Raw genomic sequence first — 21,061 nt, 5'->3', positions numbered from 1 at the left:
AGGACAGACCACAAAAAAAAAGCCGGCTCCGAGAATCTCATCCCGGATGTTCACTGTTGGCGGTCCCAAATTCGGCGTCTCTTAATCCCGGCCATAGCACGGGAGACAAGACGGCGGTTCAAGTGCAAATTGAACCCATCCACGGGGCTAAGCGACAAACAAGGCCGAGCCCGATGGGAAGGGGCGAAGCTGCGAAGGGCACCGATCCGAGCCAAGCAAATTTTGGCCGAGGTTCGTATTCTGGTCTGGCAGCAGGTGCACTCTTACTGTGGGGCGCTGCTTGGCTTGTGGGGCGAACCACCAAGCACAGCTGCACGGGGCAGGTAAAAGAACAGTCCCGACTGCAATTCCATTCACTCATTCGGCTCGCTCCCAGATCTGGAATGAAACTGAACCTAATCCTCTTTCTCCAACATGGAACCCTTTGTAGTCCCGGTTGCATTGAACTTCTGCTGAATTCTTGATGGGCTCAGCGGCACATTTTAAGGTCTGTAATTACCTTACCTAGGTAGATAATCCACCACACACAACACAGCTGAGGCTCCCATCCCCGAGGACCGTGGAATCTGAATCTGGCAGGGTCATGGATATTCCAACCTGTCGTGCTGCAAACTTGGAGCGGCCGAAGTCGGCTCGAAATGCATCTCATGTGTCGCCATCCTCGCCAAAAGCCAGCAATTTCGATGGTCCTGTGATGGGGGGAATGCACGCACATACAGTAGTGCTGGCCCTGGGGTCTAGTCGTCCGATATTTCTTCTGCCAAGTCTCCAGCGATGCGACTTGATCTTATCAGATCATCAGATAATAGGCCGCGAGGTGCCCATCTCCCCACAAAATGCGCGGTGTGGGCACGCTAGTGCTAACCCGGTGGATATACCGGAAGGGATGCAACTGAGACCTTTTCTTGTCTTTCCCCTTTCTCTTCTTTCTCCCGCTCATGGCAATGCCAAGTTGGAAAAACTAGCTACTGCATAATGCCCCGCAGCAAGCGAGCAGGCGAGACAAATAGCGGGATTTGATGGATGTTTGCTGGAGCCAGATGGGTTCAAGTTTGACGTGCTGGCCCGGGACACAGATTTTGCAATTACCTACCAAGGAGGTGGCCTGGCTAGGGCTGAGACAGCTCGTTGAGAAGCGGTTCTGCGCATGCCCTGGGCCGTGCCGTGATACTCATTGCCCACTCCTTGGGATAACATGGACTGCAGGCGTTCAGGAGGAACAGCAATTAGACGCTTGTCTCGAATGCCCGTCTGGGAAGGGCGTCTTTGGAGAGTGCTGCGAGCGAGGCAGGTCAGGGGGAGCCTGCAGGGGTGTTGTCATACGATCTGATAAACAATTTCTGCCTCCCCGCTTCAAGAACCCTTGCCAGCCGAGCACGACGCCGGAAGCGTCCGCTCATCGGAGCCAGAGGGAAACGGGCCGCCGAGGGAGGTGAGTGGGCACAACGGGCGGTCCACCATGCGTTTGTGCTGGCGTTGCCGGGGAAGGCCCCACTGATCCATCTTATCAGATCCTGAGATAAGGCCGATGCCGCTGGGGGCCCCCACCGCGCTGTGGAAAAAATCGTCACGGATGCACATCACTGGACCATCACTCGTCCTAACTGCCCCACCACGGCACCTTGCCTGGCATGTTGACCGTCGAGATGCTGGTTCCGACGGCATATGGCGAACGTGTTTCAACGAAAATTCTGCTCCGTCCCCCACTGGCGACAATTAAGTCGTGTCACCGGTTGCCAAAAGCAGAATGAGCTCCGCACGGGCACCACAACTCCCACACGACGGTAGGCAGATTGGAAAAGAAAGACTCAGGTTCCAATGTGCCAAGTGGATAAGCCTTAATTTTATCCCCTGGCTCAAACCCCCCAGGGCAACCGTCCGTGGTGGACGAGACGGAGGAAAACGGGACTCCGCATCGATCCGAGCGCCAGGAACTGCCACTTTCGCCAGCAAGTCCCTCCGATATGTTCGATGCTGGACCGCCTGGTAGACTTGGACTTGCCTGAGCTCGTCCGAAGCCCACTCTCCCTGAATGGCGCCTGCAGTTGTTATCTAACGCACCTTCCCTCCTCGCGTCCTCCTTTTCCGCCCAGGAAATTTGCCTTCCATTCTCTCACACACACTTTCCCGCTCCTTCTTTCCGGATCATCCCACCACGGCAAACCGCAAACTTACGTCAACCATTGGCGGTAGTGCAGTGTGGGGAGACCACCATTAGGTACCCTACCCGCTTCGACGCTTGCCCTGTACATAGTATTTGTACCTCGACTTGCAATAATTAAACCTTCTCTTGCTTATTTTCCCCTGAAAAAGGATAAAACAAGAAAAGCAACACGTCGCCCTTGTTTGACGCGCTGCGGACCGCACTAGCCCCATTTCATCCAACCATTACCGCCCATTCCGGCCTCTTCTCTCCCGGCTTCCCGCGCGGCTTGACAGGTCAGGTCCTGGACACCACCCGTCTGCAAATACCGGATCAGAGTCCGGCGCCTGAAGACCGACATGTCGCCACACAGCACCACGATGAACGAGGCGGCCCCTCGAGCCTCCAACGGGTCTGTGTCTGCTTTCCACCGCTTTGTTGACGAAGCCAATGGCATCTCTGCCGCCGACAACGTTTCCGTCGTCAGCGATGCAGTCCCTGAGCTTGTGAATGGGTCCTCATCCGGCCTGGACCGCAGTGCCGCAGATAATGGCAGCGGCAGCCGCAATGATCTCGACGAGACAACGACCGAGCCTCAACAATCGACTGATGGTTTTAATGGTGTTGATGGCCTCAAGAGCCCATATCTCAAGCCTACAGATGCCGACTCGGTTCACGACCTAGTCTGCATTGGCTTTGGCCCGGCAAGTCTCGCTATCGCCGTTGCACTTCACGACGCCATGGATGGCAGTAAGTTGGCCAACCCGCCAAAGGTTCTGTTTCTCGAAAAGCAGGCCCAGTTCGCGTGGCATGCTGGCATGCTGCTACCGGGTGCCAAGATGCAAATCTCGTTCATCAAGGATCTCGCCTCGCTCCGGGACCCTCGGTCTCACTTCACGTTCCTCAACTATCTGCACCAAAATGGCCGCCTGGTTGAGTTCACGAACCTGGGTACTTTCTTACCAGCGCGTGTCGAGTACGAGGACTATCTCCGTTGGTGCGCACGACATTTCGACGACGTCGTTCTGTACCAAAGCGAAGTTGTCTCTGTCTCACCCGTGCAACAGTCTGGCCCTCACAGGCTGTTCAATGTGGCATCTCGCAACGCCAAGACTGGCGTGACAACCACTTTCCAAACTCGCAACGTTATCTTGGCCGTTGGTGGCCAGCCTTCGATTCCCCAAATCATTCCAGCACAGAGCCCTCGTGTCATTCACTCGTCCCAATACGCGCAACTGGTGCCCAAGATACTGAGTGACGCGTCTCGATCATACCGTGTGGCCGTGGTAGGCGCTGGTCAGAGCGCAGCTGAGATTTTCAACAATGTTCAGAGTCTCTACCCAAACAGTAAGACTTGGATGATTATGAGATCCGATTTTCTCAAGCCAAGTGACGACTCGCCATTGTAAGTATCTCATGTGATTATTTGATTGGCAAACAAAAACTGACTACTGGACAGCGTCAATTCCATTTTCAATCCAGAGTTCATCGACACTGTATATCCCTTGTCGTCGGCTCACCGCGCAAGCCTTCTTGCCGACGCTCGAGCAACTAACTACGGCGTTGTCCGCCTCGAGCTGATTGAACATTTGTACGAGAAGATGTACCACCAACGGCGAACTCTTGGCACAGACGAAAAGAAGTGGCCACACCGCATAATGGGAGGGCGGAGAATTGTGACGGTTGGCGAGAAGGACGACCAGCTCAGTGTCAAAGTTGCCCTCTGCACATCGGACGAAGAGACTCAGGATGGTCCTCTATTGGGAGAAGAGGTTTTGGACGTGGATCTCATCATCTGTGCGACTGGGTACCAGAGGAAAGCTCACCTGGAAATGCTCAAGGATACGTGGTCTCTGTTGCCTGAAGTGGCGAGCGAAAAGAGCGGACCGCCGGCGACGACTAGAGACCATTGGTTCGTAGACACGGAAACTGCCGACACGACTTCAACCCGTGTTCTTGAGGTTGGCCGAGACTACGGAGTGCGCTTTTCGCCTGGCACTGTAGCTTCAGGTTCTGGCGTATGGTTGCAAGGTTGCTGCGAAGCCACTCACGGCGTACGTTTGTCCCCTCTCACCCACCCCAGCCGAAACTTGCAGAACCTGAGCTAACTAAACTACAGTTGAGTGATACCCTCCTTTCTGTTTTAGGAACACGGTCAGGGGAGATCGTGGAGTCGATATTTGGGAATGCCGCTGAACCAAAGTGGCGGTGATGGGTGTTTTGGTCTTGTACATTCTTGTTAATAACTTATAGATGAATCTGCCGCGCTGTATTTTGTCTCACTACTACCGCAGGCTTCTATTCCATGTCTGGACGTGTCATTTTGATGGGGCTTGAAAGAAAACCTAGGTTGGCATTGCCATTGCATACCTCGACGTTTAGGTGCAACTTCAATGGAGCGCCTCATCACCGCAGTTCATACAGCGCTTAACGGCACCGCGGTGGGAATGTTTGTGGATTTCTAGATTCCAGTAGTAAATGTGCTCGGGAACCGCACTGTGGGTCTTTTGAAGGGCTGGATCCCGGCATCCGCAGGGCAGCCTGCAGCAGCTTGCAGCAACACACCCACAGGCCACGCTCGTCGGCCGAATATCGGAATCAAGTTGCAGCCCGATTATTGATGAACGTGGCAGTACATGTCTGCGCGGGACTGAGTCCACGCGCGCTCAAGGATCCGGAACGGCGGTCCTCTTTCGGCCAATATCCCGAGCTTAGCCCCTCAGCATGGCAGTCAACCTTGGAGATGGGGGGTTCGCAGACATGATGACGCAATAAGAACGCGTACTAGGAAAGTCTTGAACCCAAACAACCTGAAGGCCGGCAAGGGACCCCTGGAATCCACCACGGACGGGATTCATTGGGAATGGTACCCAACAAGGCGGGAGCCATGCACCTGGCATCGACAATCCGGGGACCAGAAACCGGATGTAGGTAAGGTACTAGTACTACCTAATCCCATTGTGTGTTTGCCAGATTGTGGAGACTAAAACATGCAGCGAACCCAGGGACAGCGAAAATGGAAATTCGGGTATCCGCAGCTGCTACCTGGAAGCTGAAGACCGGAAGTCAGTTGGTCATGAAGAAAAAGCATTTCCGGAAGCCACCCCCAAGGTGGCCCGCTCTTCGCACCTCCACTCCTCCATGCAAAGCCATCGCGCCTTCCCAAAACCTAGCTCCCACTGTCGTTGGGGTAAATACCGCACCTTCCCGACTAGATTTCGACAAGGTTTTGATCACACTGTACCCTCCTAGCCTTGCTAGGCTCTCGGCAGGTGCGCTTCTCGACGCCTCCATCGGTCCATCGCTGCACTGTATCTAGGTTGCCAACGGCATTGCGTCCCGTCCTCGTGAGAAAACAAGCCGGGCTTGCACCACCCCGACCAATGAGCCATCGCCCAAAACAAATCAACCTCCTCCAACTCGTGCAATTCTGTGGGGTGCTGGCCAATCACCAGCACCCAATTTGGAGGACAATCCAGTCGTCCTGTTCCCGCGAGGCCACTTACACATGCTTGCGACATCTGGGAGCGAGTAAGAGTGTCCCGATTAGGAAACCCCGAGGGAATCAGAAGGGGTCAGAAGCGTTTGCCTGGTGCCCGGCGCCTTGAGGCACGGCTGTCTACCTAGGTATCTCGTTGCCCGACGGAAAGTCTTGTGTGACCAGAGCCGTCACAGGGACCCAACTCAACAACTCCAAGAGGGCTAAGACCGGTGGACCTAGATCTAGCAAAGACGACAGGAAACAGGCCCCCGAAGACGCCGCCTAGGATCATTTGGCCAACATGGACGGGACTTTCTCCGAGTCTGAGGACGCTTTGTCAATCATCAATCACCCAGCTGTGACGCTCCCCGGCCCAAGCTTACTTCATCTTCTTGTGCAAAGGGAAGGCCAGAGCAATGCGCCTGCCATCGACTTCCTCGCAGCCGATGGTACTCGAAAGTCCTTGTCATATAGCGAGTTGCACCATGCCTCAGACTCTCTGGCGGAAAGGATTTCATGCTTGGCTGAGGGCCGGGTAGGCTCTGCTCGACACATCGTCCCAGTACTCATGCCACAGAGCCCCGAACTCTACGTTGCGCTTTTGGCCGTCTTGAAATCGGGTGGGGCCTTCTGCCCACTCAACCTCGACGTTCCCCTTGAGCGTGCGAAATTCATCCTGGATGATGTCTCGGCGACCATTATCGTCACCACAACTGAGCTGGCTGCAAGAATTCCCAGCGGTGATGGCAGTAGGACTTTGTTGATTCTAGATGATGCGAGATCAATGCCTGAACCGCAGCCTGTACGAATCTCCAGGCAGCCGGAGCCAGAGGATTTGGCCTATGTCATGTATACATCTGGTTCAACTGGGACTCCTAAGGGGGTCGGGATTTCCCACAGGGCAGCTACTCAGAGTCTTCACGCCCATCACCGCCACATTCCTCCCTTCTTGAGATTTCTTCAGTTCGCTGCCCCGACATTTGATGTCTCCGTCTTTGAAATATTTTTCCCACTCTACCGAGGGAACACTCTCGTGTGCTGTGCACGATCTTCAATGCTGAACGACTTGCCCGCCGTCATCAGAGACATGAGGGTGGACGCATGTGAATTGACGCCAACGGTGGCTGGCAGCCTGCTTCGCAAACGAGATAATGCGCCCAACCTTCGCCTGCTGCTCACGATAGGCGAGATGCTCACAGAGCCTGTCGTGAAAGAGTTTGGTGGGAGTGAAGAGCGTGCCAGCATACTGTGGGCTATGTACGGGCCTACAGAGGCTGCCATACACTGCACACTTCAGCCTGCATTTGCCTGCGATTCTTCAATTAACAACATTGGTATTCCCTTGGACTCTGTGTCATCATTCATTCTCGAAATTCTGGAGGACAGCAACAGCTCCGAGTTCCAGTTCCGTGTGCTTCCTCTTGGTGAAATTGGAGAGTTGGCCGTCGGGGGGCACCAACTGGCTGACGGGTACCTCAATCGACCTGAGCAAACAGCAGGTGCCTTCATAGACACAACTTATGGACGCCTCTACAGAACCGGCGATAAAGCGAGAATCAGCCGGGACGGCTCTTTAGAGTGTTTCGGGAGAATAACCGACGGGCAGGTAAAGCTTCGGGGCCAACGAATCGAGCTTGGCGAAGTTGAGCACGCTGCACTGAGGGCCCCTGGCTGCCACAGCGCATTTGCTGCTGTTATCAGCTCAATACTGGTTCTCTTTTGCGCTCTGGATGGAGACGATGGAGCTTTGCTCACGATTCAGCAATCATGCAAGGCTTGGCTCCCCGGCTTTATGGTCCCCGGGGATATCGTTCTTTCGAGCGAGTTTCCGCGTCTTGCGTCTGGCAAGATTGACCGCAAAAAACTTGTTTCGGATTACTCCGACATACGAGAGACCAAGAAGCCAAGCACAATCTGTTTCAAGGACGAGCTCGAGCAGCGTATTTGCAGTCTTGCCGCCGAGGTGTTGGAGACTGATCTGGACCCGAACCAGAGTCTGTCAAGCGCAGGCATGGATTCGATTGTTTCCATCAAGTTTGCATCTGTGCTTCGTACAGCCGGCTTCGAAGTGGGCGCCATTGATATCATGAGTTCCAGGACATTATCGGCATTGCATTCTCGCATTCTGGGCATACAGAAACTCATCGGAACGGCTGCAATAGGGCTGTCGTCATGGCACAATACGACAGTCAGCTTCTCGGACATTCTCGCCGAAAAGCCGGAACTTCAAACGCACTTCGATTTGGACGACGTTGTATCCGTTTTTTCCTGCTCACCACTTCAGGCGGCGATGTTGGGACAAACTGCGGCCGATTCTCGCGCCTACTGCAATTGGATCGAACTCAACTTTCCCGATACCCACTCAGAAGAATCTATCCGATCCTGGGTGTTTGGGCTTGCACAAAGGAATGAGATCCTGCGGACAGGTTTTGTGTTCTATCACGGACGATTTCTTCAAGTCGTTTCCAGGGAACTTAAACAATCGCAGGTTTCGGTAGTACACGGCCCACTACCCAGGGAGTTTGAGATGCAGAAAGAAGATGACTTCCTTCAACCATTTAGAGTTCAAATTTCGAAATGCCCCAACGCGGCCGGCAGGTCAACCGTGCTTCAACTCCACCACGCAGTCTATGACGGCTGGTCCATGGACATGATGCTCTCCGATTTCGAGACTCTATCACGAGGGGAACAACCCAAACCACGTTTCCAGTTCCAGCAAGTTCTAGCGTACCACGAGTCAGAGCTGTTCCAAAAACATTGCAACGAGGCTAGGGAATTTTGGGCTGAAAACCTTTTAGGTTTCCAGCCGGCTACGTTGCCAAATCTTCGGCCGGATACCGCACTGACTTCTGCCGTTCGCTCAGCCGCGATCTGCCTGGACATCAGCCCCGATTCTTTGAAGACGCGTCTGAGACAGATTGGTTGCAGCCCGCAGACGGTGTTTCAGGCTGCACTAACCTGGATCTGGAGCCTGATGATCGGTAGCGAAGACGTCGTCCTGGGCTCTGTCACCTCCGGCAGGACAATGCCAATCTCGGGACTAGAAGATATCATCGGCCCGTGCATCGCCACAGTACCTTTGCGAACCAACGTCTCTCAAATACGAACAATCAAGGATTTGCTGTGCAGCATTCAGGCCGCCAATAGATCGGCTCTCTTTCATGCCATGCTGCCACTTTCCGAGGTCAGAAAAGCGGCTGGAATTCGGTCCTGGCAGCCATTATTTGACGCCATGTTTGTTTATCAGGAATCACTTCACAGCAAAAGTCGGGATGTGAGCACGATCCGAGAAGTCAACCACCAGGATTATCTAGAGACGAAGCTATTGGTTGAAGTCGAACCTGGTCGAGATTTGTTCCTCTGTCGCCTCACATTTCACGCTGACACATTCCCTGACGACCAAATGGCCCTTTTAAACCAGTCAATTCGCGCCCTCGTACCATATATGCTGGAAAACTTGGGCTCTGAATTGTCCGTGCTCCAAAGAGCACTTCCAGAGAAACTGCTCTCAATTTACAACCCAAACCCCACAACGTATTCCGGCATACCGGACCTTGCGAAGGGCGTTGAAAACATTGCCGCAAGCTTCCCTACCAAAGATGCATTGTGCTTCGCGGATTTGCTCTCCAATGGGGCCTCCAAGACAAGAACCATATCGTTCCACGAGCTAAACACAACTGCGAACAAGATCGCCTGGCATCTACAGCAGTGTGGACTCCGGGAAGGAGATGTTGTTGCAGTCATTCTGGAGAAGTCGATCTTGCTTTATGCCGGGATTCTTGCGACCCTGAAAGTTGGCTGCGCGTACCTGCCCCTTTTACCAACCACGCCAATTGCTCGTGTCGACGAGATTGTTCGGCATGCTGGGGTTCGGCTTTGTCTCGTCGATACAGCTGCAATGCAAAAGCTCCAGGAGAAGGTACCCTGTAATATTTTGGATCTCCAATCAGTGGGGATGGAAGAATACCGCAGAGATGAAAACCTCAACGTTTCAGCAGAGCCATCACGGCCAGCTTACATCATTTATACCTCTGGAAGCACAGGGGTGCCAAAGGGAGTATGCATCACGCAGCTCAACATTATGAGCAACCTCGATGTCCTGTCAAAAATCTATCCAGTGAAAGCTAATTCGAGACTGCTTCAGTCGTGCTCGCAAGCCTTTGACGTTTCCGTTTTTGAGATATTCTTTGCTTGGACGCAGGGGATGTGTCTTTGCTCAGCAACCAATGACACGCTCTTCGAAGACCTTGGAACATCAATCTCGGAGCTAAATATCACACATCTCAGCATGACACCGACGGTGGCATCTCTTGTGGATCCAGCAGATGTTCCTGGGGTCGAATTTCTGGTCACTGCGGGCGAGGCCATGACCGAGGCTGTTGCACGCAAGTGGGCCAAACATCTTTATCAGGGCTACGGTCCTTCGGAAACAACAAATATTTGCAGCGCGAAGAAGATGGGCCCTTCCCAGAACATTCGGCATCTTGGTTGGAGTTTTGGTAACACGTCAACCTTCGTGCTCTTTAGAGACAGCATAAATGTGGTTCCATTTGGCTGTCTTGGCGAGTTTTGTTTCGGCGGAGACCAGATTGCGCAAGGGTACGTCAATATGTCCGACTTGACAGCAGCAAAGTTCATCAACCATCCGACGTTCGGTCGTCTGTACAGGTCTGGCGATATTGGGAGGATGTTGCCGGACGGGTCGATGGTTATCGTTGGTCGGGTCGACGACCAGATCAAACTTCGAGGCCAGCGAATCGAACTTGGCGAAATAAACACAGCGTTCAAAGAGTCAGATGCAGTTGCGGACAGCACCACACTATTTCTGCGCCAAGCGGGCTTAGAGTCTGCCGGGCAGATTGTCACATTTTATGTCCCCAAGTCCAGGCAAGGAGCGCAGTTCCGGCTCTTGGACTCGGATGACCAGCTCGCGAAAGAAATCCAGTCCCTTTTTCAGCTTCTCGTTTCAAGGCTCCCGGCATATATGATACCATCGTACATCATCCCGATTTCAGCTTTCCCCATCACAGCTTCAGGAAAGCTCAATAACACGCAACTCAAACAAGCTGTCAATGAGACTGAGCGGGAGTACCTTGCGTTCGCAAGTGCCGCAGTTAGCTACGATGAAGGCGAGACGCAACCATCGATCATTGAGGCACAAATTATCGAAATCATCTCGGCTTTGTTTGGCGTCAACAAGAGCACTATTCAAAGATGGACACCACTCACTACTGTTGGTCTCGACTCAATTTCTGCGATTGAGGTGGCGAGGCAGGTCCGAAAGACACTTGACAAGCGACTCCCTATATCCGCCATACTCCAAAACCCAAGCGTCGCCAGGCTTGCACAAGCGCTGTCAAAGACCGCCGTCTCGAATGGTCCCCAAGCCACGATCCCGGACTCTGTAACCAACGAGCAGGCCAGGGCCATCACTTCGAGGTTCAGGGACTGTGGGAAAAAGGTCGAGCAAATCCTGCCTTGCACGCCGCTACAAGAAGCTACACTAGCATCTTCATCCAGCCAAAGGGCATATTCTAATCGGATGCTATTCCGCGTCAACGAAGACGTGGAAAAGCTGAAGGAGGCGTGGGTGCGTGCTTGTTCCAGACACGGAATCCTTCGCACCTGCTTCGTAACGACAGATGACATCCAACGCCCTTTCATGCAAGTTGTGCTGGATTTCTGGCAGCCACCATGGCATCATTTGGAGTGTGCGGGCAATACAGTCAAGGAGCTCATTTCAAAGCATGGCGATACCGTGTCTGACCCGTTAGATTCCATGGAGCCCGCAGTATCATTTGCCACCGTTGCGGATGGTGAGGTTATGTATCTTTCATTTATCTGCCATCACGCCATGTATGACGGCGTTGCCATCGAGCGCCTGCTTTATGAGGTCGAGCTGCTTTTGTCAAATTTCTCACTTCCGCCAGCCCCGTCGTACGAGCCATTCTTGCGGGAATCGCTGTTCTTACCACCTTCAACGGACAGCTTCTGGACCGATCATCTTACCGACTTCGATCCGAAACTCATTGCCCAACTCAGTGAAGAGAATGTTAATCCATCCTCGATCGCAGCCACATACACGGCACATATTTCGCTGTCACAGGTCAATGAAACTGCCAAGCAGCTGAGCGTGTCTCTCTTATCTGTCGTGCAGTCAGCCTGGGCCATCGTTCTTGGCTGCTTGCTTGAGACTAATGATGTTTGTTTCGGGAACGTTGTTAGCGGCCGGTCTGTATCTATTGACAACATCCAAGAACTTGTAGCACCGTGCTTCAACACAATCCCCATTCGGATGGTGCTCTCCAACAGCCTACGAAATTTTGACCTCATGAAGGCCTTTCAAAATCTCAACCCAACTCTGTTGCAATATCAATTTACTCCTCTCAGACGTATTCAGTCTCTTAATCCTCTCAGGCAAAGTCGTCGTTTGTTTGATACCCTTTTGCTTTTGCAGCAACCTTCTCGGCCTCTTGACGAATCAATTTGGACTTTGGAGCGAGATGAAGGATCAATGGATGTAATTATTCCACATCCTCCCAACAGTCCTCGGTCTCCAAGCTTATAGTGTCTAGATTCCCCTTGTTTGCGAAGTCTTACCAGATCCTCGACTAGACATTTTCACTGTCAAGATCCATGCAGAATCGTGAGTTTCTAACAGTCACAGAATGGACTAGATGCAACCTAACTATTCTAATGTCGAATTCCAGACATCGGTTTTCCAAGGAGAGCGTTGCGTTGATTTGGGACCTGTTTTCCTACGCTTTACGATCTTGTCTTGACTTTCCGGGCTCCTCTACTCTGGTATTCGGGGCCATTCCTCCGGCTTTGAGAGAAAAATTGGCGACTCTGCACCTGAACTTTGTAGACACCAAGCCCCAATCCCCACAGCCGGATGCACCGGAAAGTGAGTGGACGGTTACAGAAGCTTCGGTTCGATCGGTGCTCTCAGATCTCTCCACGCATGGTTTCCAGACAATACAACGTCAGACGACTATTTACCAGCTTGGATTGGACAGCATCAGCGCTGTTCAAGTGGCCTGGCTCCTCCGGAACCGGGGCCACAAAGTTTTGGCCACCGATGTCCTCGCCAACCCGACTTGCGAGAGTCTGGCTCACTTTTTAGAAAGCCAGGTTGGAACCTTACCCCATGAGACGATATCGGCATACGATATTTCCAGATTTACACGACGAGTTCAAAGTCAAGTCGAGGCCCACGTTCAGCTTGAATCAATCGAGGCAGTTTTGCCCTGCACGCCACTCCAAGAAGCCATGATGGCGCAATTCACCAAATCTGGAGGCCGGGATTATTTCAACCATATCGACTTCCGCGTCCTCGATACTATCAACGTCACTAGCCTTGCTGGGGCATGGCGAGCCATGAGCCTTGTGCACCCAATTCTTCGCACCGGGTTCATTCCGGTTGAGCATGAAGAATGCGCGTTTGCCATGGTTCAGTATCGCCCCGACTCTCTTTCCGAACCCGTGACAGTTGTTCCGCGGCAGCTGAGCAAATCTTTTCATGTCAATAAGTGGCGTCTAGACGCGTCTCATAGCGTGTATCAGACGCCGCACAAGCAGCCATGGCGTGTTGCAATTGTTGACACCGAGGTCGCTGTCATGATGCACCTTGCAATCCACCATTCGCTCTATGATGCGCATTCCCTTCAGCAATTGCTCGGAGATTTCGCCAGTCTGGTCAAGGGGGGCCAAACACCCAAGCCGAACAGTACGGACGTTGCTGTGATGGATGTTCTTGGTCAAGTTTCAGCCTCGATTGAGAGCTCGGAGGCTTTCTGGAGGGGCCAGGCCGGCAACGTGGTTATCAACTCGTTTCCGGTCATGACTCCACTTTGTGTGACACCAGGCAACATTCTGGTCGAGTCACTCTACAGCAGCATCCCGTTCACGGTTATTGACCAGGCCGTTGCAAAAGCTGGGTACAGTTTCCAGGTGGTTCTACAGGCTGCATGGACTCGGGTTCTGTCCTCGTACCTCGGGGAAGCCTCGGTCGTGTTCGGGGTTGTCTTTTCAGGCCGGACCACAGAAGCAACTCGGGATGCAGTATTTCCCTGCATCACAACACTGCCAGTCGTATCGAAGAACACGCGCTCCAACCGCAATCTTTTGGACCAGATGCTGCAACACAACACCGGGCTTCACACGCAGCACCACAAACCGCTCGCCCGCATACAACAGTGGCTCGGATGCTCTGATGCCAGGCTATTTGACACTTTGCTAGTCTACCAAAAGCTTGACATTGATGGGGGAGACACCAGGCCCTGGAGTATTGTGAACGAACAGGCAACAGTCGATTACCCTGTCTCAATTGAAGTTGAGCCCCAGATTGGAGACAGACTGAAGTACCAAATAACGGTATCTGACGATGTACTCCCGAAGGAACAAGCCCGCATGCTACTGGAGCAATTCGATGCAACCGTCCGACAACTTTCCCTCAAGCCAGACGCGAGTGAGGAAGACTTGATTGATGTCTCTCCTTCCTTGTTCTCGATTACTCCCGCCGAAATACCAAAACTCCCGTCAGCGGTGAAGCTACTTCACCACTTTGTGGAGGCTCAAGCACTCGTGACCCCACACAAGACGGCCCTTCATTTCGTGGACGGGTTCGATGAGAGTGCACCAGTTGGCCGTGAATGGACGTACGACGAGTTAAATCTCAACGGGAACCGAGTCGCGCAGATGCTTCGCCCCCATGTCAAGGTTGGCGATATTGTGGCGATTCACTTTGACAAATGCCCTGAAGCCTTCTTCTCAATTTTAGGCATTCTCAAAAGCGGTTGTGCCTTTGTCGCTCTTGACCCGGGTGCACCGCCAGCTCGGAAAGAATTCATTGTCAAGGATTCGGGTGCCTCAATTCTCTTGATGTCCAGTTTTGGGCTTGACGGGCTCGGATTTTGTGGCTCGGTACCGGTAGTGAGCATTAATCACGACTCTTTATCGGAACAAAGCTGCGACTCGCCTCTCACAATCAGGGGCATTGAGCCGAGCGACGTGTGCTATTGCCTTTATACATCTGGGACAACCGGGACACCAAAGGGGTGTGAGATTACGCACGACAATGCAGTGCAGTGCATGCTAGCGTTCCAGGAGATTTTCAAAGGCCGCTGGGATCAGGATTCTAGATGGCTACAGTTTGCATCTTTGCATTTCGATGTTTCGGTCCTGGAGCAATACTGGAGCTGGTCTGTGGGCATCACCGTGGTTTCAGCCCCTCGCGATCTGATCTTGGAGGATCTCGCGGGCACTATCTCTCGACTCAATATTACGCACATCGATCTTACACCAAGCCTTGCGCGCCTCGTCCATCCTGATGACGTGCCAAGTCTTTGCAGGGGTGTCTTTATCACGGGTGGTGAGTCGCTCAAGCAGGAGATCCTTGAATTTTGGGGCTCGAAAGCCATCATTTACAACTTCTATGGTCCGACGGAGGCGACAATCGGCGTTACTGTTTATCCGAGGGTTCCAGAGAACGGCCGACCGTCAAATATTGGAAAGCAGTTCATCAATGTTGGCACTTATGTTATGAAGCCGGGCACCGAGCAGCCCGTGATGAGGGGGGCAGTAGGCGAACTTTGCGTCTCCGGGAGACTGGTGGGCAAGGGCTATCTCAATCGTGACCATCTGACAGCGGAGAGATTCCCAACCCTGGAAAGGTTTGGCGAGCGTATCTACCGCACCGGCGACCTTGTTCGTGTTCTCCACGACAACTGCTTTGACTTCCTTGGCAGGGTAGACGACCAGGTCAAACTGCGTGGCCAGCGCTTGGAAATCGGCGAGATCAACCACGTGATAAGGTCTGGAGTGAAAGAAGCCAAGGACGTGGTCACGATGGTCATGCGAAATGAGAAGCACCAGAAAGACCTGCTTGTGTCGTTCATTGTCGCAGAAGGCAAGAATAAGCATCAAAGCTCCGTTTCACTCCATGTCATCCAGGGACCCAGCGCATCAGATCTCTGCCAGCGAACGCTATACGCTTGCCGCTCTGCTCTCCCCGGATACATGGTTCCCACTTATGTCCTCCAAGTGCCATTCATCCCCCTGTCTGCAAACAACAAAGCGGAGCTGAAGGAACTTCGGGTTTTGTTTAACGGCCTTGACCAATCGCAGCTCGTGCTGCCGTCCTCATCCGCTGGAGAGATTCCCAAGAAACTAAGCGAGACTGGAGCAAAAGTTGCTAAGGCCCTTGCCTCTATGCAGTCCATTGATATCGGAAGAGTCAGTCCCACGTCTAGTATCTTCGAGCTGGGAGTCGATTCGATCTCGGTCCTCCGCTTTTCCCGATTGTTAAAGAAAGAGGGGCTTTCCGAAGCGCGGCCGTCTGTGATTCTGAGACACCCCGTGGTTGGAGATTTGGCTTACGCACTCGATGTGCAAGAGACAACCCCAAGAACCCCTGCATGGGTGGCGTCTGCGCAGCAGCTAATCCAAGCTTGCGACCACAAACATCGAATGCAGATTTGCGTTGAACTCGGTATTATGCCGAGTCAGATCGAGTACATGGCCCCTTGCTCCCCGCTTCAGCAGGGCATGATCTCTAGATCCATTACGAAGGGCGCGTATTATAACTCTTTCCAGTTTCAGCTTTCCCGAGACATGTCAATGCTGCGGCTCCGCGAGGCCTGGCAGAAGACTGTCGACGACTTTACTATCATGAGGACTAGTTTTGTGGGTACAGCAGACGGTTATGTCCAGGTAGCGTTGAAGTATATTGCACTTCCATGGGTTGAACTCGACATATCATCGACTTTAGAGCGATCACCGGGGGATCTGCTTGATCAATGCCGAGAGTCGTGGATTGAGCGGAACCGCGAGAGGCTAACACGGCCATGGGAAATACTCTCTTTTCGGCTCCAAGACACTGGCGAGAATCTGCTTGTCTTGCATATGTTTCACGGTCTTTACGATGCAAACAGCCTCAAACTCCTACTTGACCATGTTGCCACCGAGTATCGAGCACTCGATGATGTCCTGTCGGAGGGAACGCGGCGTATTTCCAACAAGCCATCGTTCTTGGAAGCTCTCTGCCACGGCCCGCTGCAAAACTTCAACAGCTGCCAGGACTTTTGGATGGAACATCTCGGGCCAGCATCGTTGCGACCCATCACATTATCACCCTCGGATTCAAGTGCACGCCCTTCAATCTGCGAACGCACTGTGCCGTTCGAAGGCCTAAAAGCTCTGCGTGTAGCCCTCGGCGTCTCTCACCAATCACTTCTCCAAGCTGCGTGGGTCGGCGTCCTCGCCAGAAGACTGCGCACTAGTCCACCCATTGGCATAGTTACCTCGGGGCGTGCTATAGAACTGGATGGCGCTGAAAGAGTCATGGGGCCGCTTTTCAACACACTGCCTTTCTACGCCCGAATCAACCCCGAAACAAGAGCCAGGTCCACGTGGCTATCTCTGATCAAAGAGTGCCACGCCTTCAATATGGCCGTGCTGTGTTTTCAGCATGTTCCCCTGCGCGATATTCAGAAATGGTGCTCTAATGGAAAGCCTCTGTTCGACACGCTCTTCTCCTTCCAGATAGAAGACCATACGGCAGCCTTGGACTGTGAGCTCTGGAAAGAAGTTCAAACTGATTCCAATGCTGATTACTCGCTTGCATTGGAGGCGACTTTGGTTTCTGGCGAGCATCTGCGGCTACTTCTTGTTGCCCAAACTGGCACAGATATCTCGGAAAACCTTTCGTCATTGATGGATGAGCTCGACTATGTTTTGTCTGCCATTGCTCAGAGCCCGGAGAGTGCCATTTGGCCTGAGGAGTTTGAAGTCACCGCCGTGGAAACCGAAGACACCATTCTGAATAAACAGGCGTCCAACACTAACAATTCCACAGACCTGGCCGAGGCTGCTCAAGACTTTATCTGGAGTGAGGAAGCTACTATTATTCGCAATGAGATCGCTCTTCTTGCGGAGACAGCAGCCGAATCAGTTACGGAGACTACATCAGTCTTTGAACTAGGGTTGGACAGCATTGACGTCATCAGACTGTCGTCGAGATTAAAACAACATGGGGTGCACGTCAAACCAAGCCAGCTGATGAAGGCTCAAACCATTGTAGCAATCTTGCAAGTGTTGCAATACGGTGTCGGGGACGGCCATTCAGCAGTCGGAGGCACGGGTTCCTACTACGACTTACTCGCAGTCTCAGAATATATCTTTGGTCTTGGCCATGATCTCGGAAATGTCGACGCTTTACTTCCCGCAACTCCTCTACAGGACTCAATGGTTGCCGACATGATTCACTCCAACTTTCAGTTGTACTTCAACCACGACATCCTGGAAATTGGCCCACTCGTCGATACGAGCAAGCTGAAGAGCGCGTGGGTTACAGTTATCGAGGGATCTCCCATTCTCAGGACCACCTTCCTTGCAGTAAACAGCCCCGTCATTGACTTCGCATACTGCCAAGTCGTGAACAAGAGGCCAATGTCGTATATAGCCGAAATCGAGCTAGACAGTCTGAGCGACCTCACAAAACTCATGGACTCAGCAACCCAGAGAGCGCGCAAGAGCGGAGCAGGGTCGGATCTATTGCAGGTTGTCTTGGCGAGTGTTTCTGGCAGAAAGTTCCTCGTTCTTTCGATCGCCCATGCGCTGTACGACGGTTGGTCCTTGAGTCTCATCCACCAAGACGTCCAGGCTGCTTATCGTGGCCGATATGTACCCCGACCATCCTACCTGTCATATCTGGAAGAGATTGTCTCGCCCGCAAACACGGAGTCGTCCAACTTTTGGTCTGGGTTTTTGGATGGGGCAACTTCGACTATGCTTCCTGAGAAGAGTAACGCACCTGGCCAAGAGGAGACGGTTCACAGAGCTGAAGCGTCTTCGTTGCTCCAGATATCAGATGTCAAGTCATTCTGCAAACGCCATTCTGTGACGTTGCAGACCATAGGTCAAGCCTGCTGGGCCGCTCTCCTCGCTACTCGAACAGGGTTACTCGATGTTGCGTTTGGCGTTGTGCTGTCTGGCCGAGAATCCGAGTTATCCGAGACGCTCAACTTCCCGACCATGAACACGGTTACGGTTCGGACAGTGCTGCATGGCACAATCTCTTCATGGCTTCGGTACATGCAGGACAACATGTCCGGCATCGGCCAGTTTCAGCATTTTCCTCTCCGGAAGGCACAAAGGTTGGCAAGACACGTGAATGGGCCGCTCTTCAATTCGCTCTTCGTCTACCAGAAACAGTCTCCGAATTCTAGGACTGGAACGGAGGAGGATTTTATGAAGTCTATCAACGGGTATTCTTCCGTGGAATATCCAGTCTGTGTTGAGATGGAAGCATCCGATTCAAATCTCTTCTGGAGAGTTGCCTGCGATGGGAAATATGTCTCAGAAGCGGACGTGTCTCGCCTTCTTCACCAGCTGGATGCAGTTCTCGGCCACATCTTGAACTCCCCGGAGGCAGATGTTCTGGGTTTCTTTGACCAAAGGGTTTCTGTTTGTGGATTGCCTGCGGTCGTGCGTCTGACAAACGAACCCTCACCCGAGATCAAAGACGACTTGACTTCCGAGCAGGAAGACGAGTGGTCCCCTGTTGAAGATACAATCAGGTCTGTCCTAGCCGAGGTTTCCGGAGTGTCTGCTGCATCGATTCTCAAGACGCATACCATCTACCATCTTGGCCTGGACTCAATCAGTGCTATCAAGGCAAGTTCCAGTCTGCGGAATGCTGGAATCGCTATTGGGTTCCGGGACATGTTGAAAGCAAATTCAATTCTCGACATGGCGAAACATGTATTAGCTCTAACACTGGTATCCATTGACACCCCGAGTGACGAGGAAGTCATCCCCATCGAACCCGACGGCCTTTCGCAGCTTTCAAACAGCACTAGTGTCTCACTGGCCCTCAGACGGAGCCTACTTGACAAGTCTCTGATCGAGGAAGTACTTCCGACAACACCGATGCAGGTACACATGCTCTCTGCTTGGCAGAACTCGAAGGGATCAGTCTTCTTTCCGGAATTTACCTACAGCTTAGCGGGAGCACTTGGCATTGCCACCATAGCATCGGCATGGGATAGGCTAGTTGCAGAATCGCCTATTCTGAGAACAACATTTGTTTCAACCATTTCATCGGAATTTCCAATCTTGCAGATCGTCGTTCGGCCCGAGTCGGTTCAGCAGAACGCACCTGCACCTAGCCTTCCAATGTGGACTAGCGCCCCATTGCCCACACCGTGTCAATCATACTGTTTGATGACGGTAAAGCAGCAGGCTGGAGGCGAGTGGTTGTTGCATCTTAAGATCCATCACGCTTTATATGACGCTGTCAGCTTGCCCGCCCTTATGAACCGTTTCATCGTTCTTTGCAACGGCGAAGTCACGAATTCCAAAGCCCAGAATTTCAACTCAACTTGGAGAAAGATGTTGTCGAACCAGCTGTCCCCCTCGAACCAAGTTTCCCGGGAGCAGTTCTGGACAGCTTATCTTTCAGGGGCTCAGCCAGCAATTCTTCCGCTCGGGTTAACACTATCAGACCCACAAATCCCCGAGTCACGAGTGTCGATTTTGGAACGTACAGCCATCGAAAACATCTCGCGCTTGAAAGGCGTGTGCGGAAATAATGGCATCAGTATACAGGCACTGTTCTTTGCTGCGTATGCAGTGTCGTTGAGTTCTTGGGTGACCGAGGCAGGGGAGCCGAAACCAGAAGAAGTCGTCTTCGGAATCTACATTGCCAACAGGGCAGAGATCGACGAACAAAACGAGCTGCCCTACCCGACCCTGTGCCTCATTCCGCTCCGGGTGCGCATTCCAAGCGACGCCGGTCTCGTGAAATTGGCCTCCAGCATCCAAGAAGATCTCCATTCCATTTCATCGCCAAATATCGCTGCGGTCGGGCTCTGGGAGGTCAAGGAGTGGACCGGAGTCATGGTTCATTCTTTCGTCAACTTTCTCAGCCTGCCTGCTGGGCACCATGCGCCTAATACGATCCAGCTGACGGCACTGGAGCCTGGTGGGGCCGGTGCTGCAGCGCGTGAGCAGCTTAAATATGCCGAACCCCCAGAGTTGACTGGCAACACGGCAAAATATTCATACCCGGTACGGATTTTGCGGACTATTGTCTTGCGCTTTAGCCCAATGGGGTATCTTACTGACATTCTACACAGGATGCCGTTGATGTGGAGGCCTCGGTCACGGGAGACTCAATGGCCATTGGTGTCTTTGGGCCTAATCGAATGCTGAGTGACGGTCGCGCGCAGCATGTGGTCAAGTCCATTGCGGAGCTACTATCTTCCATTTGAGTCTGTATTGCGTTTCTGTTTTTTTTTTGTTTTCTTTTATTTTTCTTTTATTTTTCTTTCTTGCGTTAATTACCTATGTTCTGTGATTCTATTAAGACGGCGAGTAGCAAGGCAGTCAAAGACAGTATCAGTTAATCGTATTCGCCAGTTTGTTAATGTTTC

General features: G+C 52.6%; 2 protein-coding genes across 2 annotated transcripts; both read left to right on the top strand.

The window, feature by feature from the left end:
- Nucleotides 1–2,523: 2,523 nt before the first annotated feature.
- On the top strand, nucleotides 2,524–4,355 carry B0T26DRAFT_654432 (L-lysine 6-monooxygenase (NADPH-requiring)-domain-containing protein; the record flags this gene model as incomplete). The annotated part of the gene is made up of 3 exons (XM_060438543.1): nucleotides 2,524–3,548; nucleotides 3,603–4,197; nucleotides 4,263–4,355. The coding sequence occupies 3 exons, from the start codon at nucleotides 2,524–2,526 to the stop codon at nucleotides 4,353–4,355; spliced, it is 1,713 nt and encodes a 570-aa protein (XP_060293610.1).
- A 1,570-nt stretch (nucleotides 4,356–5,925) lies between these two features.
- On the top strand, nucleotides 5,926–20,899 carry B0T26DRAFT_654462 (uncharacterized protein; the record flags this gene model as incomplete). Its single annotated transcript, XM_060438548.1, has 4 exons — nucleotides 5,926–12,144; nucleotides 12,200–12,270; nucleotides 12,335–20,696; nucleotides 20,765–20,899. The coding sequence occupies 4 exons, from the start codon at nucleotides 5,926–5,928 to the stop codon at nucleotides 20,897–20,899; spliced, it is 14,787 nt and encodes a 4,928-aa protein (XP_060293609.1).
- Nucleotides 20,900–21,061: the final 162 nt, after the last annotated feature.

This window comes from Lasiosphaeria miniovina (genome assembly GCF_030549165.1).
Source record: "Lasiosphaeria miniovina strain SMH2392-1A chromosome Unknown B0T26scaffold_6, whole genome shotgun sequence".
Classification (NCBI taxonomy): domain Eukaryota; kingdom Fungi; phylum Ascomycota; class Sordariomycetes; order Sordariales; family Lasiosphaeriaceae; genus Lasiosphaeria; species Lasiosphaeria miniovina.
The sequence above is the reverse complement of the archived record's forward strand: the minus strand, read 5'-3'. Positions and strand labels throughout refer to the sequence as shown.